The 21,839-nt window shown below is 56.1% G+C and overlaps 3 protein-coding genes across 9 annotated transcripts; all 3 read left to right on the forward strand.

Moving 5' to 3' along the window:
* The first annotated feature begins 1,518 nt into the window (after positions 1 to 1,518).
* On the forward strand, positions 1,519 to 11,437 carry LOC118704846 (kinesin-like protein KIF22). Its single transcript, XM_036412802.2, has 14 exons — positions 1,519 to 1,528; positions 1,992 to 2,187; positions 4,127 to 4,254; positions 4,343 to 4,497; positions 5,442 to 5,651; positions 5,728 to 5,958; positions 6,084 to 6,237; positions 6,350 to 6,485; positions 8,578 to 8,746; positions 9,556 to 9,724; positions 10,045 to 10,112; positions 10,846 to 11,058; positions 11,161 to 11,220; positions 11,313 to 11,437. The coding sequence occupies exons 1-14, from the start codon at positions 1,519 to 1,521 to the stop codon at positions 11,358 to 11,360; spliced, it is 1,947 nt and encodes a 648-aa protein (XP_036268695.1). The 3' UTR covers positions 11,361 to 11,437.
* Positions 11,438 to 12,078: 641 nt separating this feature from the next.
* Positions 12,079 to 17,114, forward strand: MAZ (MYC associated zinc finger protein). 5 transcript variants are annotated; one of them, XM_036412933.2, is made up of 7 exons: positions 12,079 to 12,233; positions 12,840 to 12,926; positions 13,010 to 13,857; positions 14,247 to 14,310; positions 14,577 to 14,748; positions 15,511 to 15,736; positions 16,041 to 16,236. In XM_036412933.2, exons 1-6 carry the CDS (start codon positions 12,198 to 12,200, stop codon positions 15,711 to 15,713), a joined length of 1,410 nt encoding a protein of 469 aa, XP_036268826.1. In that variant the 5' UTR covers positions 12,079 to 12,197; the 3' UTR covers positions 15,714 to 15,736; positions 16,041 to 16,236. The 5 variants fall into 5 exon arrangements, with proteins under 5 accessions (XP_036268826.1, XP_036268827.1, XP_036268828.1 ...); XM_036412934.2 differs by lacking the exon at positions 15,511 to 15,736 and having other exon boundaries at positions 12,080 to 12,233; positions 16,041 to 17,114; XM_036412931.2 differs by lacking the exon at positions 12,079 to 12,233 and having other exon boundaries at positions 12,422 to 12,926.
* An 892-nt stretch (positions 17,115 to 18,006) lies between these two features.
* Positions 18,007 to 21,667, forward strand: PRRT2 (proline rich transmembrane protein 2). 3 transcript variants are annotated; one of them, XM_045572503.1, is made up of 4 exons: positions 18,007 to 18,185; positions 18,733 to 19,773; positions 20,114 to 20,246; positions 20,425 to 21,667. In XM_045572503.1, exons 2-4 carry the CDS (start codon positions 18,895 to 18,897, stop codon positions 20,433 to 20,435), a joined length of 1,023 nt encoding a protein of 340 aa, XP_045428459.1. In that variant the 5' UTR covers positions 18,007 to 18,185; positions 18,733 to 18,894; the 3' UTR covers positions 20,436 to 21,667. The 3 variants fall into 3 exon arrangements, with proteins under 3 accessions (XP_045428459.1, XP_036268848.1, XP_045428460.1); XM_036412955.2 differs by having other exon boundaries at positions 18,830 to 19,773; XM_045572504.1 differs by lacking the exon at positions 18,007 to 18,185 and adding an exon at positions 18,213 to 18,461.
* The last annotated feature ends 172 nt before the right edge of the window (positions 21,668 to 21,839 follow it).

Here is a 21,839-nt window from a genome sequence, read left to right on the forward strand (position 1 = left end):
TCCTCTCTAAAATCAATTTTTTAAAAAAAGATTTTTTAGGGGTAGTGTGTCCACCTTTTTGTCTTGCCGTTTCTGTTCTGGCCAACACATGCCACCTCTTGTCTTATATGAGGCCATCTGGCTCCCTGTTTACCAGCAAAAATGATTTCAGAACTGCCAAGAACTTGCCGAGTTGGTAGACAATAGAGGCAATATGACATCTCATTAAAAGCAGGTTTTTGGAGGGAAGATATCCAGTTAGAATTTTGCTGTTACTGTTAACCACAGTATGATATCCTCCAACATAAATTAGAGAAATACCCTCCTCATAAGAGTTTATTCTTTAGCTCATTCAATCCTCACAAAAAGGGGTGTTTTTCAGTTTTAATATTTACGTGTTTTCTAATGATTCTCAATGTTTTTTGTAATGACTTAGATTGAATTACCGAAAGCATACTAAACAATGCTTACAGTAGAGGATTGCATGTCAGTTGCCTTTTGTAATCTGAACTGGGACAAAAAGAGGCTAGGGGCTGTCTCTCAACCACATCCCTTCCAAACAAAAGATGTCCCAGTGCCATTCTTTAAAAAAACAAAACACACACAACACAAAAAACCATACACTACAGCATTATAGGACTGGGTACATAGAAAATAAACCTGTATAAAATCCATCAAGAGAAGGCAATCATTAAGTTTGGTGTGTGTGTGTGTGTGTGTGTGTTGTGTGTGTGTATGTATGTGTGTATTGTAAATCTCAGGTAAGAATGGTTTTAGGTGGGGAGCAAATATTCTCTTAATCCTTAGGACACCCTGTCAATTCAAAGTGTGCCGCAGTAGTAGCAGCATTTGGAAGTTTGCTAAAAATGCAGAATCTCAGGCATTGCCCCAGGTATTGGAGCTAAATCTGTATTTTATTTCCCCCTTGATATTTTATCCATTGCTTTTTTTTTTTTTTTTTTTTTTTTTTTTTTTTTGAGAGAGAGAGAGTAGAAGAAAGGGAGGGATGGAGAAGAGAGGGAGGGAAAGGGGGGGGAGAGAGAGAGAGAGATCGATTGGTTGCCTCCAGAATGTACCCCAACCGGGCCCAGGGATTGCACCTGCAACCCGCATATGTACCCTTGACCGGGAATTGAACCCAAGGCCCTTTGGTGTGCAGACCAACCAGTAACCACTAAGCAACACCAGCCAGGGCACTAAATATGTATTTAAAACTAGATCTTTCAAGTTACTTGTGTTACAGTCTACACCCGTGGACCTACTTAAAGAGGATGGAAGGAACTGAGGCCAAGTTTGGGGCCATCCACAGCCTGGCCAAGGTAGAAAAGGACTTCTCCCAAAATGAGCTGTGGCTACTGGCCCTTCCAATAGTAACCCCAAGGCTCGAGCCTCCAGGCCTTCTTCCGTGTCCTTGGTTATGGCGGTCTCTACTCTTCTCAGATACTGGATTTGTTTTGCTTTTAGGCTATGCTGCTTCCTCTGTTGAAGAGCACAAAGGACAGTGCTATAGTATAGGCTGTGATATAAAGTTATTATCACATGGCCCCAGGTATAAAGTACCAAGGTGCTCACAGGAGCTGCTACACCTCTCCGAACTTCATTGATAAAATGGGACTATCTTTCAGGAACACCATATGTGTCTGGCAGGTAGTCAGTGCTTAATAAATGTTAATGCTGGCTGAGTACACGATAGTCCCTGACCCGTATATAATTTCTCACCTCCAGTCTCCTCACCATACTCTGCCTGAAACCGTGTGTTTGATTCTTCTTTTTTTCTTCCATCCTGCCTTGCCGGCTCTCCAAGAGGTCTCAAGCTTTCACACCTCCACGCTTTTTGCACATGCCATTCCTTCTACCTGGAATGCTTGGCAAGCTCCTATTCATCCTTCAGAGCTCAGCTGTGCCAGATACCCCTCCTCTAACACTCCTATCCTTACCTCTCAGCAAAGCTGGCCCCTGCTTCCTCTGTACAGTACCATACTTCATGCTGAAACGTCTCTTCTCTCCTCCAGGAGCTGGTCGCTGTCGCCTAAGCAAGGTGGGAATTGTTCGGCGCCCGCCTCCAGCTCGAGTAAGGGTGGCTGTGCGACTGAGGCCATTTGTAGATGGAACATCTGGAGCAAATGATACCCCCTGTGTACGGGGCCTGGACAGCTATTCTCTAGAGATTGCCAACTGGAGGAACCACCAGGAGACTCTCAAATACCAGTAAGGTTCAGGCAATCTTCTTTCCATCCCTCTCCGAGGCCTGCTCACATATCACTTACCCACATAGTTTCTCAGAGCCTCTTCTTCAGGATTCTCGCTTCTTCCTTAGCACTGCTTTGTTCCCCACATCTTCATTTGTTCATTCAGAAAATGTTCCCAGGTGCCCATTGTGATGGGTGCTCTGTGGGATACTGTACTGTGGGGAAAGACGGGCTGAATCAGACATACATTGCTGTTCAGAGTTTTGTGGGGGAAATCAACACAAAGCAGGGAAGGAGCAACGAAGGTAAGCAGGAGACCCCCCAACTAGGATCTGGGGGAGGCGTGGGAACGGTTGGGGGAACATTAATCAGCCAACCAACCCAGGCTATAGCTGGGTGGTGTCAGATTTAAGGTTCAGACTCCTTGCCCTGTCATCCTAGGCCAGAAGGTGACAAACTATAGCCTGCAGGAGTTTGACCAGGAGTCTTCTTTATAATAAAACTTAATCAGGACATAGCCATGCTCATTTATTTACATACTAGAGGCCCAGTGCATTGATTCATGCACCGGTGAGGTCCCTCAGCCTGGCCTGTGGGGATTGGGTCGATACCAGCAGTCTGATATCTCCCTAGGGGTCTTGGATTGCAAGAGGGCATAGGCCAGGCCGAGGGACCCTAGTACAGATATAATATCTAGTATGCATATAGGATCTTTGGTTAATCTCTTCTTGCCCTCCCTCATCCCCCCCCTCTGAGATTCATCAGTCTGTTCCATGTTTCCATGTCCGTGTGTTAAGCGTCTGCTTCCTGGTGGTCAGTGCTCATCAGAGCTACTGGTCAAACAGTTGGATACTTAGCATATTAGCTTTTTATATATACATAGACTAGAGGCCTGACATACAAAATTCGTGCACGGGCATGGGGTGTGTTGGGGGGAGATTGGTGCTCAAGGTGGGGAACTCAAGAAAGGTGCAGAGGCACACTACATGGAGGGGGCAGTCTGAGGACCAGGTTCCAACATCATTCGCTGTGGTGCCCAGCCATCTTACCTGTGGATGCAGTTCCCATGGCAACGAGCAGCGGTGGGCAGGGTTCAAGCCCAGTTCCAGGGGCGCTGCTTTCCCGGCCCCCACACCCAGCGCCTGGCGGGACTCCCCTGCCTGCGGTGCTGGCCTTGGGTGTCGCTGTTTCGTCCTCCCCTTCCTCGTGGTCCCCAAACCACTGGGACCTGAGGCCAGCCAGGGCAGCAGCTCTTCTTGGGGATCGGGCTGCACAGCCATGCTGGCAGTCCCCGGGCGCGGCCGTAGCAGCTGGGGAGATGGAAGTGCAGTGGCTGGACCTGCCAGGGCTCCCTGCTGCTGCCCTCCGCCAGAACTCGGGGCTTGGGAGGCTACAGTGTACGCATTGCTGCCTTTATCACCGCCACAACTCCAGCTGAGTTGCTGCCTACCGTGCTCCCCTCTTCAGTTCCTCCTCCAATTGGGGGTCAGGTCGGCCCCACCCCCCAATCGACCCTCCACCCCTGCCAGTCGCCTCTCTGCCCACTGGCACCTGCCTTGGCTGGCCTGGCATTCAGTCTATTTGCACATTAGGCTTTTATTATATAGGATTGTCTAAAGCTGTTTTCCAGTGTAAGGATAAGAGTACTTGTGAAAGGAACATATGGCCCACAAAGCCTATATTTACTATCTGGGCTTTTTTTCTGTGTGTGTGTGTGTGTGTGTGTGTGTGTGTATCCATCTCACCAGACTGCAGAACTCCCAAGAACAGAGGCATCAGATTCATCTCCATATTCCTGACATCAGTACAGGGACTGGATGAAACAGGTGTTCAGTTGGTGCTTTCAAGGGTCTTTGTGTGAGAAAGGGATAGACTTTAAATCTGAGGCCAGTATTATCCTCTAGGTCTGGGTGAAATTGGAACTGTCCATTAATTCCCTCCGTTCTTCCTGCCTGCAGGTTTGATGCCTTCTATGGAGAGGGGAGTTCTCAGCAGGACATCTATGCAGGATCAGTGCAGCCCATCCTAAGGCATTTGCTGGAAGGGCAGAATGCCAGTGTGCTTGCCTATGGGCCCACAGGGGCAGGTGAGGAAGCCAGATGAGGAACAGCTATGGGCTAGAGAGGGCTTCAGAGTGGGGCGGGAAATCTCACAGCTCTCTCATTCTTTCCCAGGGAAGACGCACACAATGCTGGGCAGCCCAGAGCAGCCTGGAGTGATTCCCCGGGCTCTCATGGACCTCCTACAGCTCACCAGGGAGGAGGGCGCGGAGGGCCGGCCCTGGGCCCTCTCTGTCACTATGTCCTACTTAGAGATCTACCAGGAAAAGGTGAGGCCCTGCTCTGGTTGGGGAGGAGAGAGAGAAAGGGTCCAAGTGAAACTTAGTTCTAGAACATAAGTTTTGCTGTATCAAGGATTTTAAACCTGGAAAGAACCCTAACCGGTTTGGCTCAGTGGATAGAGTGTCCGCCTGCGGACTGAGGGGTCCCAGGTTCAATTATGGTCAAAGGCATGTATCTTGGTTGTGGGCACATCTCCACGGGGAGGAGGAGGAGAGGTTATGTGTACAGGAGGCAGCTGACCAATGTTTCTCTCTCATTGATGTTTCCAACTCTCTATTCCTCTCCCTTCCTCTCTGTAAAAAATCAATAAAATATATATTTTAAAAACCTGGAAAGAGCCCAGCTGGTGTGGCTCAGTGGTTGAGTGTCGACCTATGAACCAGGAGGTCACAGTTTTTTTTTTTGTTTGTTTTTTTAAATATATTTTATTGATTTTTTACAGAGAGAAAGAGAGAGGGGTAGAGAGTTAGAAACATCGATGAGAGAGAATCATCGATCAGCTGCCTCCTGCACACCCCCCACTGGGGATGTGCCCACAACCAAGGTACATGCCCTTGACCAGAATCAAACCCGAGACCCTTCAGTTCGCAGGCCGACGCTCTATCCGCTGAGCCAAACCGGTCTCGGCCAGGAGCTCACAGTTTAATTCTCAGTCGGGGCACATGCCTGGGTTGCAGGCTCAATCCCCAGTGTGGAGCGTGCAGGAGGCAGCTGATCAATGATTCTCTCTCATCATTGATGTTTTTATCTCTCCCTCTCCCTTCCTCTCCCTAAAATCAATAAAAATATATTTTAAAAAGAAACACCTGGAGAGTGGTTGGGGTAGCAGATGGTACAACTTTGAGAATCCTGCCGAGAGAAGGAGACTGATCCCCAGAAAGTGAGCTGTGTGTGTCTAGAAAATTGGCCCTCTCTCTCACTGCTCCACTAGGTGATAGATCTCCTAAACCCTGCATCTGGAGACCTGGTGATCCGAGAAGACTGTCGAGGAAACATACTGATTCCGGGCCTCACACAGAAGCCCATCACTAGCTTTGCCGACTTTGAGCAGCACTTCCTGCCGGCCAGTCGAAATCGGACGGTAGGACCCACTCGGCTCAACCAGCGCTCCTCGCGCAGTCACGCTGTGCTCCTGGTGAAGGTGAGGCCCGCCGATGGGTGAGGACTTGGGAAGCCCCTTCGGCCGGAGCTAAGCGGGGCCCTTGTCTTTTCCCCAGGTGGACCAGCGGGAACGCTTGGCCCCGTTCCGTCAGCGGGAGGGGAAGCTCTACCTGATCGATTTGGCTGGCTCAGAGGACAACCGGCGAACGGGCAACAAAGGCCTGAGGCTGAAGGAGAGCGGAGCCATCAACTCCTCGCTCTTCGTATTGGGCAAGGTGGTGGATGCGCTGAACCAGGGCCTCCCGCGTGTGCCTTACCGGGACAGCAAGCTCACCCGCCTCTTGCAGGTCAGGCCGCCCGTATCAGGGCAAGGGAGGGTCTTGGGCCTCCTGGGGGTTTGGGAAACAACAGGCAAGAGATGGAAACATGGGGCCTTCTGACCAGTCCATCCTGCCCAATCCCCATCCCTCAGGACTCTCTGGGTGGCTCGGCCCACAGCATCCTCATTGCCAACATTGCCCCCGAGAGATGCTTCTACCTAGACACAGTCTCTGCACTCAATTTTGCTGCCAGGTCCAAGGAGGTGATCAACCGACCTTTTACCAATGAGAGCTTACAGCCTAATGGTGAGGAGAGGGGTTGGCAGGAGTGGAAAGGCCGGTCTGGACAATTGGGGGTTTGCTAAATCTACCAAGCAGTAGCACAGAGGCTGACATACCCCCCACCCCATTTTCCTAGTCTTGGCACCTGTGAAACTGTCTCAGAAAGAACTGGTAGGCCCTTCAGAGGCAAAGAGAGCCCGAGGCCCTGAGGAAGAGGAGGTTGAGAATCCTGAGCCCCTGGCACCTCCAGCCTCTGCTTCTCAGAAATTCAGGTGAGCAGATGGGGAGACCTTGGGCATATTCCCTTTCCTGTTGTGTCTGGTTGGGTGCAGAGCAGCAGTGAGTTGAGCCCATCAGACCCTTGATCTGTGAACCTGTTCCTCTGGTGCTTCTGCCTGGGTCCTCCAGAGGCTTCCTACTTGAGCTCCTAGCTCCCCCCCCCCACCCCCCTTTCCGCAAAAACATCATATTTGGGGGCAGCTGTTTCAAGGACAGGTACTTTGGCTTCTGGCTCAAGGAGTAATCTGGGTCAGGTCTTTTCAGGTCCAGAGGATTAGAGCAAAGCAAAGGAGACAGAGATGAAGAGCTGTGTCTCACTGAGACCTCAGTCTGTGTTAGAGTCCAGTTTCTTCATGACTCTCCAAGGAGCCAGTTGTTGTCATAGCATTCCCCTGCTTCTACCCTCAATCCAAACGAAGCTTCTCTAAACTGAGTCTCTTCTGTGGATGTTCTCTCCCCAGCCCCCAGTTCTGATACCCTTGTGGGCCAGTATGCACTAGGCCTCAGGTCACCTTTGTTTCATGGGCCTTGCTTTCTATGTCTCGCCACCTGCCCTCCTAACTCCAAGGAGCCAGTTGCAGTTTTAATATTGCTGTTTCTTCTGAGCCTTCTCTAAACTTGTACTGAACAGAAGTAAGTAAGGAGGCCAAGGATTAGTGCCCCAGGGGGCTGTTGTAGCTGAGGAAGGATGACATACATAAAAATGTGCTTGCTCTAGCCAGTTTGGTTCAGTGGATAGAGCGTTGGCCCATGGACAGAAAAGTCCTGAGTTCAATTCTGGTCAAAGGCATGTACCTCGGTTGCAGGCTCAATCTCCTGGCACTGGTTGGGGCCTATGCAGGAGGTAACCAATTGATGTAACTCTCTCACATTGATGTTTCTCCCCCTCCCTTCCACTCTAAAAAAAAAAGGAAAAATGTGCTTGTTCACTCAGAAACACATCTCTCAATCTTGTCTTCTCAAGCCATTTGTCAACAGTCCCCTCTTCTATGTGCACAAACTCAGAAACATATATACTTGCACATCTGTATCACATGTGAACAGGCAAGGTCTCTGCCAAGTAGGCATTCTAAGGATGAGCACAGAGATGGGACACATCAGACCTAGCAGACCCTGACCTCAGAGGGCTCACATTTTAGTAGAGGAAATCAGACAGGAATATCAGTACATGATATGAGAAGGTAGTACAGAGTATAGTAAGCATGGAGAAGTTGCTTGTTCTGTGAGAGCTAGGAAGGAAGGAATGGCTTCTAACGTTCATATCTCCTGATCCTGTTCTTCTAGGTAATCGTACACACAGAACAGGGCAATCCCTGTGGCTGAGGAGCTAGTTCAGTGTAGGAAAGAAGATGCACAATCAAGTTGGGCGTCATGAGAGAGGTGGCTTCAAGTTCACTTTGATAATTGAGATCAGATGTGAGGGGAAAATTCAGACAGAAGGGACAGATGTTAGGCATTGTAATGCTCAGGACTGTACTTGAATAGGCCTTTCCTGCTGCCCTCAGGAGAAAGCCTCGACATTTGAGGTCTTCAGTGGCTTTCAGAGCCCTGTTGGAGATGACTTCCTCTGCTTCCCTGATTGCTCCTCCAAATGGATAGGCACATAGGCTCCGAATTCCTGTGTTCATTAAATGCTTGTTCTCGCCCAGCTGGTGTGGCTCAGTGGTTGATCACTGACCCATGAGCCAGGAGGTCATAGTTCAATTCCTGGCAGGGCACATACCCAAGTTGTGGACTTGGTTCCCCAGGATGGGGTGTTCAGGAGGCAGCCGATCAATGATTCTTTCTCATCATTTTTTTTTTTCATCATTGATGTTTCTATCTCTCCTTCTCCCTTCCTCTCTCTGAAATCAATAAAATATTTTTAAAAAGCTTGTTTTCATCTGATCTGGTATTCCTGAGAGATAGTGATCTATCTCCATACTGCACACAGAGAGTTTGGATGATTTGCTCAATTATCCAACAAGTTAACACCAGACTTCTGGAACCACATAGAACACCAAGTTAAGGCACAATGAGGAGAATCCTGTTGCTGCAGAGGGTGATGAGAGAAGTAGGCGGGGAGTAACCTCTTTGTCTGCTCAGCTCCCTACAGAAGCTAAGTAGCATGGACCCAGCCATGCTGGAGCGCCTCCTGAGCTTGGACCGTCTGCTGGGCTCCCGGGGGACCCAGGGAACTCCTCTGCTGAGCACCCCAAAGCGAGAGCGAATGGTGCTCATGAAGACAGTGGAGGAGAAGGATTTGGAGATTGAAGTAAGTGTTAGAAAGGTGGGGGCTGGGATCCCCGTTTCCCTTGAGAAGCAATCTGAGGATCTTCAGATAAGGAAGGACACTGAAAGGCTAGAACTAGCATCCAGTTTTCACCCACCACCTGAGTCCTTCTGTTTTTTCAGCTTCTGTTTGGATGTCTTTAGCATGGCTTAGGTTTGAAAAATGAGATCAGATGTGTGTAAGAGGGGGATGGGAGAGGGAATTACAGGGAAAAGAAACAAATGGTCCTAGCTGGTTTGGCTCAGTGAATAGAGTTTTGGCCTGCAGACTGAAGGGTCCCCGGTTCAAGTCCGGTCAAGGACACATGCCTAGGTTACAGGTTCGATCCCCATTAGGGGGGCATGCAGGAGGCAGCCAATCAGTGATTCTTCTCATTAATGTTTTTCTCCCTTTCCCTTCCTCTCTCAAATCAATCAAGATTTTTTTTTTTTTTAAATAAAAGGGACAAAAAATAAAATAAATGGGAAAAATGTAAGATGTTGCCATTTTGGAAAACCTAGTAATCAAATTAGAACTCTGAATAGTTCCTCCTTTTAGTATTTTAAAAAGGCTTGCTCCATCTCTGGGCAGCTCTAATCATTAGAAAGCCCTTAATTGGGCTCCAATTGTCTCCTGGTAGCTTCCATTGGCCCTCACCCTGCCCTCTAGGCCAGCAGTCCCCAGCCTTTCAGACCTCACAGACCACTGCTCTAGGGCCTTGGAGCCCTGCAGACTCACTTTCCTAATCCACTCCTTCAAGTTGCCCTAAAGTTGGTTCTGGGTCACATCTCTCCCTTATCCTTTCCCAACAGAGGCTTAAGTTGAAGCAAAAAGAACTGGAAGCCAAGGTGCGGGCCCAGGAAACTGTGGACCCAAAAGAGAAAGAGAATTGCTCTCCCACAATGCCCCGACCTCTTGCCCGCCGCACAGTCACAGTGGCTAAGCCCCTCAAAAAGGCTGTGGTGCTCCCCCTACAATTGAGTAAGTTTGGTTCTGGGGGCCAGCCAGAAGGACACAGATAACCGATTTCAGGAGGGAGGAGGGTTTGAAACAGTATGAGGAGGGTCTGAAATAGATCTGATTCTCTGCTCTCAGGCATTTAGTACCATGGGGTAGACTGACAAATGCATGATGGATTACAAGACCAGCTGAGATCACTTTCAAATGTCATGTGGAAACACAACAAAAGGAGAGCTTAACTTGGGGTGGAGGGGAACTGGGGAATCGGGAATGGGAGAACCAAGTGGCTATCGGGGAGGGTGAAAAGTAGCTTCTGTAATGACTCCACTTCTTTCTTTCAGTTCAGGAGCAGGCAGCATCCCCAAATGCTAGCATCCATATCCTGAAGAAGAAAAGCCGCAAGAGAAAGGTCAGAGTAGCTGGAGGCTTAGGTTATACTTACAGCCTCGAAGTAAGGGAGGGAGCAATGGCCATGGAATCACATGACCTGTCGGAACATTAATCAGCTATTTACAACTCTTCCAAGTTGCTTATGGTCTAAATACAGAAGTAACTCACAGGACATTTAGGATGAATTGTAGTGTTATACATGTACTTAGCAGAGTGGTTTTCTATTATTTTTACTTTCCTTCCTTCCTGAAAGCTCTCACACTCAGTAACTACTTAGCTAGTATGGTATGTATGTATCCCTGGTCCTGCCCTTTATAAGTACGAGCCCATGTAGGGAAACAATGACTTAAACATGGGAGAAATGAAACAACAGTGAAGAACTACCTAAAAACGGAGATGGCTGGGGGAGGTGCCACTTATTACCTACCTTCTATGTGCTTTCCTAGCTGTGAAAAAGAGCTGGTTCTTTTTTAGAAATCTGGCCCCTCTATGTGCTTTATGTTCATTGACTCATTTGACCTTCACAGCGATTCTATTAACCATTCTTTCACAAGTTGCATAAAATGAGGATAAGATCAGTGACCAGAGGGAAAAGTTCTTGGTCAGACATTTGACAGGAGGGAAAGAGGCTGGAGAGGGCGGGGAAGGTAGTTGCTGTTAGGCTGCTATCCTTGGCAGAGGAGTCCAAAGCCTGCAGTGGGCTGAGCAGCAAACTCTGCTGGTTTTGTCATTCACCTCTCCCTACCTCACAGTTGGAGGGCCTGGATGCCACAGAGTCCAAGGAAAAGGCTGAGGACTGCTGGGAGCTACAGATCAGTCCAGAGCTACTGGCCCAGGGGCGCCAAAAAATATTAGATATGCTGAATGAGGGCTCAGCCCGGGACCTGCGCAGCTTGCAGCGCATTGGCCAAAAGAAGGCCCAGCTCATCGTGGGCTGGAGGGAGCTCCATGGCCCCTTCAGCCAGGTAATGGCCCAGGGAGGGCAGCACTGGAATGGAGTTGGGTGGGTTAGGGGGAAGGAACCTGGTACGCCATAGACCACTTGCCCATGGCTGTTGTCCTGCCAGGTGGAGGACTTGGAACGTGTGAAGGTCATGTCAGGGAAACAGCTGGAGTCTTTCCTGAAGGTGAGCCCAAGGCTTGGCCCGGCGCCCTCCCCGGCCTGTGCCCTGCCCCCAGCCCCCAGCTCTAAGCTGTTTTCCCTTCTCTCCTGTTGCAGGCGAACATCTTGGGCCTGGCCGCGGGCCAGTACGGCAGCCCCTCCTGACTGCCAACTCCTCTCGTCACTTTGCCTTTTTTTTTTTTTTTCTTTTCCAGTCGTTGTATAACCGCTTTTTGTATAAATACAATTTTAACTCCGTTGCTTCAGCCTGGTTCTTGAGGCTATGGGGGTGGGGCCAGTATAGTTGCCCTTGGGACGGCCACAAGCTCTGCTGTAACTTTTTGGGGCGCCATCTTTGGGAAAACATGAAGCAGCACAGGTTTGTGAGTAAACTTGGAGGAGGAAGGGACGGTGGCCCATTGGAAACAAAAAGCCGAAGCCGAAGCCTGAGGACAACAACCGTTAGGCGGGCGCGCGCTTTGAGTTTAGCTCCGCCCATCCGTGCCCCTGGCGCGCGCTCCCCTTTCCGCCCGCTCCTCGACAGCGGTTTTGTGCGCGTGCGCGCGAAATAACGGCCGCCGCCGGTGGAGGGGGGGGCACACTCTTTTAAGTGGGGGGAGAGCGGCCACCGTCTCCCGCGCGCCCACCACCTGCGCCATCACCAGCCAATCAGCGGCCGTCTCAGGGGTCTCACGCTGGGGACGGCTCGGGCTGCTGGGCGGCTCCTCCAGTCCCTCCTCCCGCAGAGTCCCTCTCCGACCTCCCCCTCCCGCCGCCCCGCGCGTGCTCGAGCTCGCGCCCGCTCCAGCCTCTTGTGTGTCCTCGCGCCCCCCGCCCGCCCTCCCCGCGCGCAGTGTGCTCCGCTCCCCCCACCCTCCTCCTCCTCTCCCCCTCCCGTCCGCCCCGCGCACCACCTCCCGGGCTCCCCCTCCCCCACCGCCGTCTCCTCCTCCTCCTCCCGCCCCAGGGTGAGCACGAGCCACCTCCCTCCCTCCCTCCGCCATGGATCCCGGCAACTGGAGCAGCTTCATCTTCCAGGTAACAACCCCCTCCCCCGCCCCCACCCCCCCTTCCCACACCCCCTCCCGCCCGCCCGCCCTCCCTCCCGTCCCACCCCCCCTCCGCGCGCCCGGTGCGCGCGCAGCTGTCCCCCTCCCTCCCTCGCGCCCTCCCCCGCCCTCCCCGAGGCGCCGGCTGGGCGCGCGCGTGGCGGGGGCCGAGGCTGCTCCTTCGCTCCCCCCACCCCGCCCGCCAGGCTCCAACCGCCGCCGCTGCCGCCCGGGCCCCCGCCCCCGGTCCCTGGCCCCGCGGGGCCTCCCGCCCCCACCGTCGCTGCTGCGCTCCGTGGCCCGCCAGGCGCCCTCCTTCCCTCCCTCCCGCCGGCCGGGGTGCGCGGGCGGGCGGCGGGGCGGCCCTCGGGCCATGCGTTCCGTGCGGCCCAGCCTGGCCGGCTGGGGGCGGCGCCCCGAGCCCAGGCCCCACGCGGCCCGCGCCCCCGGCCCCCGCTGAGCCCCAGGGACCCCCGCCGTGGCCGAGGCCATGTTCCCCGTGTTCCCTTGCACGCTGCTGGCGCCCCCCTTCCCCGTGCTGGGCCTGGACTCCCGGGGGGTGGGCGGCCTCATGAACTCCTTCCCGCCACCTCAGGGTCACGCCCAGAACCCCCTGCAGGTCGGGGCTGAGCTCCAGTCCCGCTTCTTTGCCTCCCAGGGCTGCGCCCAGAGTCCATTCCAGGTGAGTAGGGGCCGGCAGCGCCGGGCCAGGCTGGGAGGGCGCCAACCCACGGCCGCGGCCTACACGGTGTCTTGTCTCCGCAGGCCGCGCCGGCGCCCCCACCCACGCCCCAGGCCCCGACGGCAGAGCCCCTCCAGGTGGACTTGCTCCCGGTTCTCGCCGCCGCCCAGGAGTCCGCCGCCGCCGCCGCTGCTGCCGCCGCTGCAGCCGCCGCCGCTGCCGTTGCTGCAGCGCCTCCAGCCCCGGCCGCCGCTTCCACCGTGGACACAGCGGCTCTGAAGCAGCCGCCCGCACCCCCTCCGCCGGCCCCGCCGGCGTCCGCTGCCGAGGCTGCGCCCCCCGTTTCTGCCGCCACCATCGCCGCAGCCGCAGCCACCGCCATCGTATCCCCAACCTCGACGGTCGTGGCCTCGGTTGCATCTGCCTTGGAGAAGAAGACAAAGAGCAAGGGGCCCTACATCTGCGCCCTGTGCGCCAAGGAGTTCAAGAACGGCTACAACCTCCGGAGGCACGAGGCCATCCACACGGGCGCCAAGGCCGGCCGGGTCCCCTCGGGTGCCATGAAGATGCCCACCATGGTGCCCCTGAGCCTCCTGAGCGTGCCCCAGCTGAGCGGAGCCGGCGGCGGAGGGGGAGAAGCGGGTGCGGGCGGCGGAGCGGCGGCGGTGGGAGCCGGGGGTGTAGTGACCACCACCGCCTCGGGAAAGCGCATCCGGAAGAACCACGCCTGTGAGATGTGCGGCAAGGCCTTCCGCGACGTCTACCATCTGAACCGACATAAGCTGTCGCACTCCGACGAGAAGCCCTACCAGTGCCCTGTGTGCCAACAGCGCTTCAAGCGCAAGGACCGCATGAGCTACCACGTGCGCTCACATGACGGCGCTGTGCACAAGCCCTACAACTGCTCCCACTGTGGCAAGAGCTTCTCCCGGTGTGCGCGGGGCCCGGTGTGCGCGGGGCTCAGGCCTTGGCCGCGCGCTAGGCCGTGGGGAGGGAGGGACTGCTATGGAGGTGGCCTGGCCTTGGCTGGTGGGAGGGAGGTTTCTGAGGATGGGGGACGGGGAGCCACTCCCAGGGAGGAGGGAGGAAAATCTCTCTGGGTTGCCAGGGAGCAGGGGGTGGTACTTAGCAAAGGAGGTGGGTCTTAGGATTGTTGGAAAGCGTGGCGTGGACAAGGCGGCCTGCTCCAGGGGAGGGATTTCCGGCCCGGGGCTTGGGAGAAAATGCAGGGACCTTTAAAAGGGCTTTTGTACTAGGTGAGGCGGATTCGGGGGCATTTGTTCACTGCAGGGCCTAACCCCATCCCCAACGTATCCCCAGGCCGGATCACCTCAACAGCCATGTCAGACAAGTGCACTCAACAGAACGGCCCTTCAAATGTGAGGTAGGAGCCCTCTTCCTGTCTTGGTTTTCATGATTTTGATCCTCATTGTAGTTGTCTGAGTTCAGCCTCTCAGACCCCCTTTTTCTCTCTTTTTGCTTTTTCACTCCATTTTCTCATCCCTTCTTCAAGGCCTCATCGTCTCACTCCCATTTCCTACAGATCAAAGATCCCCAAGGCTCTGATTCCTTTAACCTCTTGTTCCCCTCTCCCCACCCCCTGAAGCTTTAACTCTCCTGACACCCCCCACACCCCTCCCCCTTCCCCAGAAATGTGAGGCAGCTTTTGCTACGAAGGATCGGCTGAGGGCGCACACAGTACGACATGAAGAGAAGGTGCCATGTCACGTATGTGGCAAGATGCTGAGCTCGGCTTATATTTCGGACCACATGAAGGTGCACAGCCAGGGCCCTCACCATGTCTGTGAGCTCTGCAACAAAGGTACATTCTGAGGGATGCCGGGAGGGCCAGGGACAGCGGGTGGGGACAGTCAGAGGCCCTTTCACAGATGTGAGCTAAAGGTGCTGTAATGAGCTCGTGGCTTGTAGAGCCCTCTAGGAAGCAAATGGAGCACACTGGGACCACTGAGCATCGTTAAGCTCTGAGAGGTCATGGCTGGAGGAGGTGGCACCTCTGGGTATGCGTGGGGAGGATGGGAAGGGACATGCTGTTTGGGGAAGGAATGGTCAAGAGCGCCAGGGCCCAGGGGTTGAGAGACAAGGTGTCAGCCAGTTTCTCATCTTCGGCTCCCGCGGCCAGTGGAGCACATTGCAGGAGTTTAACAAGCACACACCCTGCCCCAGTAGCAGAGAAAAAAGATTTAGAAAGCTTTAAAAAGATTTGCTTTTTCACTGAATAACTGGGCTGAGACTGTATGGGTCACTGGAGGGAGGGGACACAGCCGTCTCTACTGAGGGTCAACTCTTCAAGTGGCTAGGAATCAGTGGCCTGTCACCCCAGGAGAGGTCCCTCAGCCACAGAGAACAGGTTCTGGGTACCAGTGCCAAGGAGCGGACACTAAACTAGGTCCGAAGCTCAGGGTGGGGCTGTGACCTACCCGCCCCAGCAGAGTAGTTGGCCCCAGGTTACCAAGGATGTGGGAGGAGGACAGGGCCATCTGAGGAGAGTGTCCCCAGCCTAGGAGAATAACCCCGTCTCTGGGGTCTCCACCTGGCTGACCCCGTCCCCCAATCCCCCCCATAGGCTTCACCACGGCAGCATACCTGCGCATCCACGCGGTGAAGGACCACGGGCTCCAGGCCCCGCGGGCTGACCGCATCCTGTGCAAGCTGTGCAGCGTGCACTGCAAGACCCCTGCCCAGCTGGCCGGCCACATGCAGACCCATCTAGGGGGGGCCGCCCCCCCTGTCCCGGGAGATGCCCCCCAGCCACAGCCCACCTGCTGAGGGGGACCCCCCGCACCCACCAGGCAAGGCGTGGGACATGGCTTGGGGGAGATGGTGTGTGTGGGACAAGGGGGCTCAAGGGGCCCAGTAGGGGATCTCAGGAAGGCGAGGGATGTCCATCTGTCACTCAGGCTAGGGAGACTTCTGGGAACAGAGAGGGCCCTTCAGGAGAGCTGGATAAGGATGCAGGCCAAAACCTCTGGGGACCAAACAGGAAGTGAGCAACGGCTGTGTCCCAGGGGAGGGAGTCTGGGAAAGAGTCTGGGGCCAAGGGCTGGGCTCTTGCCATTGAGATGGCGCTGTGATCGGGTGTTTTTCGCCACGCAGGTACCGGTGAGGTCTGTCCAATGGCGGCGGCGGCAGCAGCGGCGGCGGCAGCGGCAGCAGCTGCCTCAGTGGCAGCCCCTCCCACAGCTGTGGGCTCCCTCTCTGGGGCCGAGGGGGTGCCTGTGAGCTCTCAGCCACTTCCCTCCCAGCCTTGGTGAACTCCTAGTTGGTGAGGGGGAGAGGGGAGAATGGAGGAGAGTCCCTTTGTATCCTTTCCCCCTCTCTTCCCACCAACTCCTCACTGCTTCCCCCACCACCCAAGGAGCCTCCTGAAGAAAAGGAGGAAGAGATGTTTTCTTAGGGGAATTCACTAGGTTTTAACCATTCGTTTCTCCTGCTCCTCTTCTCCCTATCAGACCTGACCCCACACACCCCTGTCCCCTTGGTTGTGTTCAAGCCCCCTGGACAGTGGGCAGGGATGGCAGAGGACAGGAGCGGCACTGCCTTCACCCCTCTCCTCTCTGTACCCCCTGCCCTGCCCTCCCAGGGATTTGTGAGCCTCCTCCCTTGATGGTCCTTCTTGCTCTCCTTCCGGTCCCCCCCCCTACTGTCTGCTGCCCCTCCCTGGGGAGTTGGTGCTTTTTTTTTTTCCAGGGGGAGGGAGGAGAGAAAGGAGGGGAATCCGAGATTCTGTCCTAAAGAGAGGGAAAGGTGAGATTGAGAAGGGGCAGAAGCAGGGAAGGCAAAGGTTTGTACCTTCATAAGGCGGGGTTGTTTAGGGTCAGGCCCTAAGCATACTCCTCAAGAATCTGTCAGGGGAAAACAAGTCAAGGGGGAGCAAAAGGACCTACTTGGGCCAGAGGCAGGACAAGGAGTGGAACTTTAGGAGGCCAGGGTAGTGGGGAGATCCAGGGACTAGAGGTGCTGCCTGGGTGTGGAGGAAGGCAGCTGCAGCGTCTCCCCCTTTCCTCTTCCACCCCAGCTCCAGCCCTGGCCTTTTTATCCCTCTCCCCCAAGGTAGAAGCTGTGGCCCTGGCCATGTCATCGTGTTCCTGTGTCCCCTGCATGTTCCCTACCCTTCACCCCCTCCTCTTGGCGTGGATCCCATTACAATAAATTTTAAATAAAAACTTGGCTCTGGCTTGATTGAATTGCTCTCACCAAAGTCCCTGTTCCCACCCCCAGGGGCTTCCATCGCGGGCAGCCTTGTTCTGCCTTCTGCAGCTCTGGCTCCTCCCTCCCAGGGGTGGGAGTGGGGGAACCCAATCTGAACAGGCCCGGAATAGCCAGCTATTGTAGGTTTGAAGAGACTTGGGTTAGAAACCCAAACAGTTGCTAGAATCCAGCCAAATACTAACACATCCTTAAGGCCCTGAGGTGATGGCCGATGATGTATCTGCAGAAAGGTTGGGAAGTCTGAACCCTCGGGCTACGAGCGGGGAAGGGGGGGGGGGGGGGGGGGATGAGAAGAAAAACTGCACATTGCCCCTTCATTCCTGCCGTAATCCACCCTGTCCTCACTGGGACTGCCCCAGCCCCTTCCTACTGTTCAGTCTGCCCTGCGGCCTCTGCCCTGCCCCCTTGTAATTCCTCCCAGGCCTTGCTTTCCTTCCCAGGGACCCTTGAGCCTCCCAGCACCCATTTCTGGGGCTGCTCCTGAAGTAGAGGGGCTCTGCAGCCTCCTCCTGAACCCACACCCTGCAGCCTCCCCTAGTTTTGCCTTCTCCCCCTTCCCTCTTCCCGCCCGGAGGGGTGGTCCACCCAGTATTGCCTCTCACCCTGGACCTGCCTCTTCGCAGATCCCTCTCCGTTTCACCCAACCCCCTGCCTCAGCAGGAACCCCGGTGACCGTTGGCGGGAGGGGCCCGGGACTTGGGAAGGGGATACCCCCAGGAGGCGCTCGTGGGAAGGAGCGGGGAGCGGCGCGAGTGGTCCCCCAGCCGGTTGCCTGGGTAACGCGGGCCTGGCACGCGTGGCTCCCCTGGGCGGGCCTGGAGGGGCGGGGGAGCGCGTGCGGCAGCGGAGCGGAGCGCAGGGAGGGGACCGGAGAGGAGGGGAAGAGCAGAGCGACCTGAGAGGAGGGGATGAGCAGAGCGGAGGGGAGACCCGCCGCCTCCCGCCCTTGCTCGCTCGCGGACTCGCTCCCTCCCCGCCTGCAGCTGCTGCACCGGCGGCAGCGGGAGCAGCCTGGAGGCCGGCGCTGAGGTGAGACGGATGGGCTGAGGCTGCGGGTAGGAGGGGACAGACTGCAGAGGCCGGGGCGGGCTGCACTGCACAGGAACACGGCGCGTGGCCTCTTGGCTGGTGGTGCTGGGCGCGCCAAGCCAATGGAAGGAGGCGCCGGGGCACCCCGGGGACAAGGGAATCCCTGGGCGAGGGGCTGAGAAGGGGCTCAGAAGAGATGCCCAGGACCCTCTGGGAGGAGCGAGGGCATCTGTGCCCCAAACACGCAACAAGAAAACCGCACCCACTGGCGCCCAGGTAGGGAGGATGCGGGAGTGAATGTGAGTATGGACCCTCTGCCTAGTCTGCCTGTCGGAGTACAGGGTGCCTGCACAGCTTGATTTTGAGGTGCTGGGACGTCCGCTAGGACCTGGGAGGCTGGGTCTTGTTGGGGTACCAGGAAAAGTCCACGGGGAGGGGCCTGCTTACAAAGGGTTAATCTTCCCGGGGCTCTCCAAACAGAGCACTCCTCCCCAGCGATGTCCCACCCCATGGCAAAGGAAACCCCAACTTTTCTTCCTCTCCCCAGAGGCAGCCCAAGGCTGGCGCCGAGATAGGATCATACCCCTCTTAGGCTGCAGTGCTGAGAGCTCCTCTCCTCACACCAAGCTGATCTCCTCTTCCAGGATTTGCCGCTGTCTCTGCTGCTCCATCCTCCCCACAGAGGCCCTCTCCCCTCTCCCATCACAAGATGGCAGCCAGCAGCTCTGAAGTCTCTGAGATAAAGGGGATAGAGGGGGGTCCCCAGGCCCAGGGCAAAGGGCCTGGCCGTTCTGAGGCGGGGACTGGCCCTCCCCAGGCCCCAGCTGAGGTCCCAGAGGAGCCAGAGGCCCGGCAGTCAGGTCCAGACACCACTCTGGACCCTGTGGACTCAGAGCCCAAGGCTGGGCTAGCTCCAGAAACCACAGAGACCCCAACAGGGGCCCCAGAAACAGCCCAGGCCAAAGATCTTAGCTCCAGCCCAGGAGGGGAACCAAAGGCCAACTCCAGGCCCAAGGAAGTGTGCCAAGAGCCAGCAGCCAAGCCCGAGACGAGCAAAGAGGCCTCTGCCGACCAGGGGTCAGCCCTGGAACCTGCGGGCCTGTGTGAGCCAGCCTCAGAGCCCGCACCCCAGCTGGACCTCCAGCCAGTTTCCCAGCCCACTCCCAAGCCAGCCCTTCAGACAGAGCCCCTCATCCAGGAGGAGCCCACACCGGAGGCCTTGACTGAGAGCGTGGGGGAAAAGCAGGAGAACGGGGCGGTGGTTCCCCTGCAGGCTGGCGATGGGGAGGAGGGCCCCGCTCCCCGGCCCCACTCCTCACCCTCCACAAAGCCCCCTCCGGCCAACGGGGCTCCTCCCCGCGTGCTGCAGCAGCTTGTCGAGGAGGACCGAGTAGGAAGGGCTCACAGTGGGCACCCAGGGTCTCCCCGAGGCAGCCTGAGCCGCCACCCCAGCTCCCAGCTAGCAGGATCTGGGGTGGAGGGGGGTGAAGGCACCCAGAAACCTCGCGACTACATCATCCTCGCCATCCTGTCCTGCTTCTGCCCCATGTGGCCTGTCAACATCGTGGCCTTCGCTTATGCCGTTATGGTGAGCCCCACGAGACCCTGGCCCAGGCCTGCGGGGCGCCCCCCTCCCCGCGCTGGAACCAAGCCCCGGGGACAGCCCGGCTTCCCTCTGCATGGGTCTGGCTTCCAAATTATAGGGCTTTGCCCTCTGAGCCTCTATGGCCTCACTCCTTCAGGTGGGAGGGATGGCCAGACACATTTCACACAGCCTTGCTGACCTATGCCCTCCTCCCTCTGTCTCTCCGACTCTCCTTCCTCCCTGACCACGGGCTGGCCTCTCTCCTCTGGATGACTCTCGCCTGATCCGTGCTGAGCTGGCCTCTGACCTGGCCTCGATGCCCCACTCCTCACCCTGACCTCAGTCCCGGAACAGCCTGCAGCAGGGGGACGTGGATGGGGCCCTGCGTCTGGGGCGAGTGGCGAAGCTCTTGAGCATCGTGGCGCTGGTAGGGGGGGTCCTCATCATCATCGCCTCCTGTGTCATCAACCTGGGCGGTGAGTGGGGGCCTGGGGCCGGCTGGGAGGAATGGAAGGGCTGGCAAGGGCAGCTGTACTAACCCCTGACCCTGCTCTCTCCTGTCTGTCTCCCCTCCTGTCCTTTGTCTCTCCTTGTCTCCCCCACCCCACCCCGCCCACTGTCTCTCTCTCGGTCCCGCCCTCTCCTCTTCCACAGTGTATAAGTGAGGGCTCTGCCCTGCACTCCAAGACTTTCCTTCCTGTTGGGAGCCATCTTGGGCCCACCCTCCCCTGCTCCCCTGCCGGGAGCCAATCGATGGCCCAGGCCCGCACCCATAGGGACCAAGGGAGCCTGAGCGGCCTTGTTTACAGCTTCTTTCCTGATCCTGCATCTTGCCAGGCTCCTCTGCCAGCCGTAGGCCTCCCTTCTCCCTGCACCGTTTCCAGTCTTCCTGCACTTCTGCCTGCAGCCAGCCCGGCCTCTGGCCTCTCATCCTGCACTTCCGGAAACCTCCCTGAACATCTCCCAGACTCTTCGCTCTCAGCCTCCCTGCATTTCTCCTGACTTGCACTTCTTCAAACCTCCCAAATTATCTGCACTTCCAACCTGGTCTCCTCCCCACTCACCCCCAACTTTCATTGTCTTGCCATTTCCCCTCCCACACACACTCCCCAATTCCTCTATTCCTTCTCTCTTTTTTCATCTCTCCCTCCCTCTCCACACCCTCCTCCCTGTCCCTCCTCCTGCCTCATCTCCCCCCAGCACCCATCTCCTCCCCTAAGGGTACTCTCCTCTGATTTTTCTGCTGTCACTGATTATTCTGCAAAAACTCCAGGACTTAGATCAGGGCTGGGAAAGGGCAGCAATGTCGGGAGAGGACCCTCTAGCCCAGGGCTGTTCTCTGTTGGCACGACCCAGGTCCGGATGCCTCCAGGGTGCCCGGGGTGGCAGAGCTGGCCGGCCAGGGCTCCTCTGGGGGCTTGTGCAGGATGGTGAGCGCCGTTCCAAACACCGGGGAGAAGGGAGGGGTGCGGCGACCGCCCCTCCCCGGTCGGGCCTACTTTATTGACCTGCCCCACCTGGGCTTTTTAACCCAGTCGGCAAGTTTCTTAAAGGCGAGAACTGGGGTGACTCACGTGCTTTGTAACGAAAGAACCCCCAAAACAGGACCAAAGCTACCAGCCTCCAGGAGCGCGGGAGGAACGGGGCGCTGAATAACTATTTTCTAAGAGGAGGGAAGTGTGTTGCACGCGATCTTCCGCTAGGGAGGCAGAGACCTAGCTACCACGCGGTTTGGAGTTAGCGGGTTTTTTTGTTTTATGGGGTTGGGGGAAAAAACACCAAAAAAAACCCTAAAAGTCTACACAAAAAAAAAAAGGATACATTAAACTAATTCTCCCTTTTTGTATGCCGGATGCTGCATGAGTCTGAAACACCAATAAATGGAGACTGCATGAAACTCGCTTCCAGCCTCAGTTGGTCCTCACGTTGGTCCGCCACCGGGTGCGCCAGTGCTGCCTCTGGGGCGAACCTGCTGGCCAGTGCGCACCCGCACCGCGCCGGCCGCCATCTTTCCTGCGGGCGAAGCCTCAGCCCGAGCGCCGCCTGCGCATGTGCGGCCCCGCCCCCCT

This window comes from Pipistrellus kuhlii, unplaced genomic scaffold (genome assembly GCF_014108245.1).
Source record: "Pipistrellus kuhlii isolate mPipKuh1 unplaced genomic scaffold, mPipKuh1.p scaffold_m20_p_48, whole genome shotgun sequence".
Classification (NCBI taxonomy): Eukaryota; Metazoa; Chordata; class Mammalia; order Chiroptera; family Vespertilionidae; genus Pipistrellus; species Pipistrellus kuhlii.

Bases quoted from the DNA above. Each gene is read 5' to 3' on its own strand.
- LOC118704846 (XM_036412802.2), top strand. The intron at 5,652-5,727 runs GTGAGGCCCGCC...TCTTTTCCCCAG, and splicing joins ACGCTGTGCTCCTGGTGAAG to GTGGACCAGCGGGAACGCTT. The intron at 9,725-10,044 runs GTAAGTTTGGTT...TCTTTCTTTCAG, and splicing joins GGTGCTCCCCCTACAATTGA to TTCAGGAGCAGGCAGCATCC.
- MAZ (XM_036412931.2), top strand. From the start codon at position 12,735: ATGTTCCCCGTGTTCCCTTGCACGCTGCTGGCGCCCCCCTTCCCCGTG. The intron at 13,858-14,246 runs GTGTGCGCGGGG...ACGTATCCCCAG, and splicing joins TGTGGCAAGAGCTTCTCCCG to GCCGGATCACCTCAACAGCC. The intron at 14,311-14,576 runs GTAGGAGCCCTC...CCCCTTCCCCAG, and splicing joins AACGGCCCTTCAAATGTGAG to AAATGTGAGGCAGCTTTTGC.
- PRRT2 (XM_045572503.1), top strand. From the start codon at position 18,895: ATGGCAGCCAGCAGCTCTGAAGTCTCTGAGATAAAGGGGATAGAGGGG. The intron at 19,774-20,113 runs GTGAGCCCCACG...CCCTGACCTCAG, and splicing joins CCTTCGCTTATGCCGTTATG to TCCCGGAACAGCCTGCAGCA.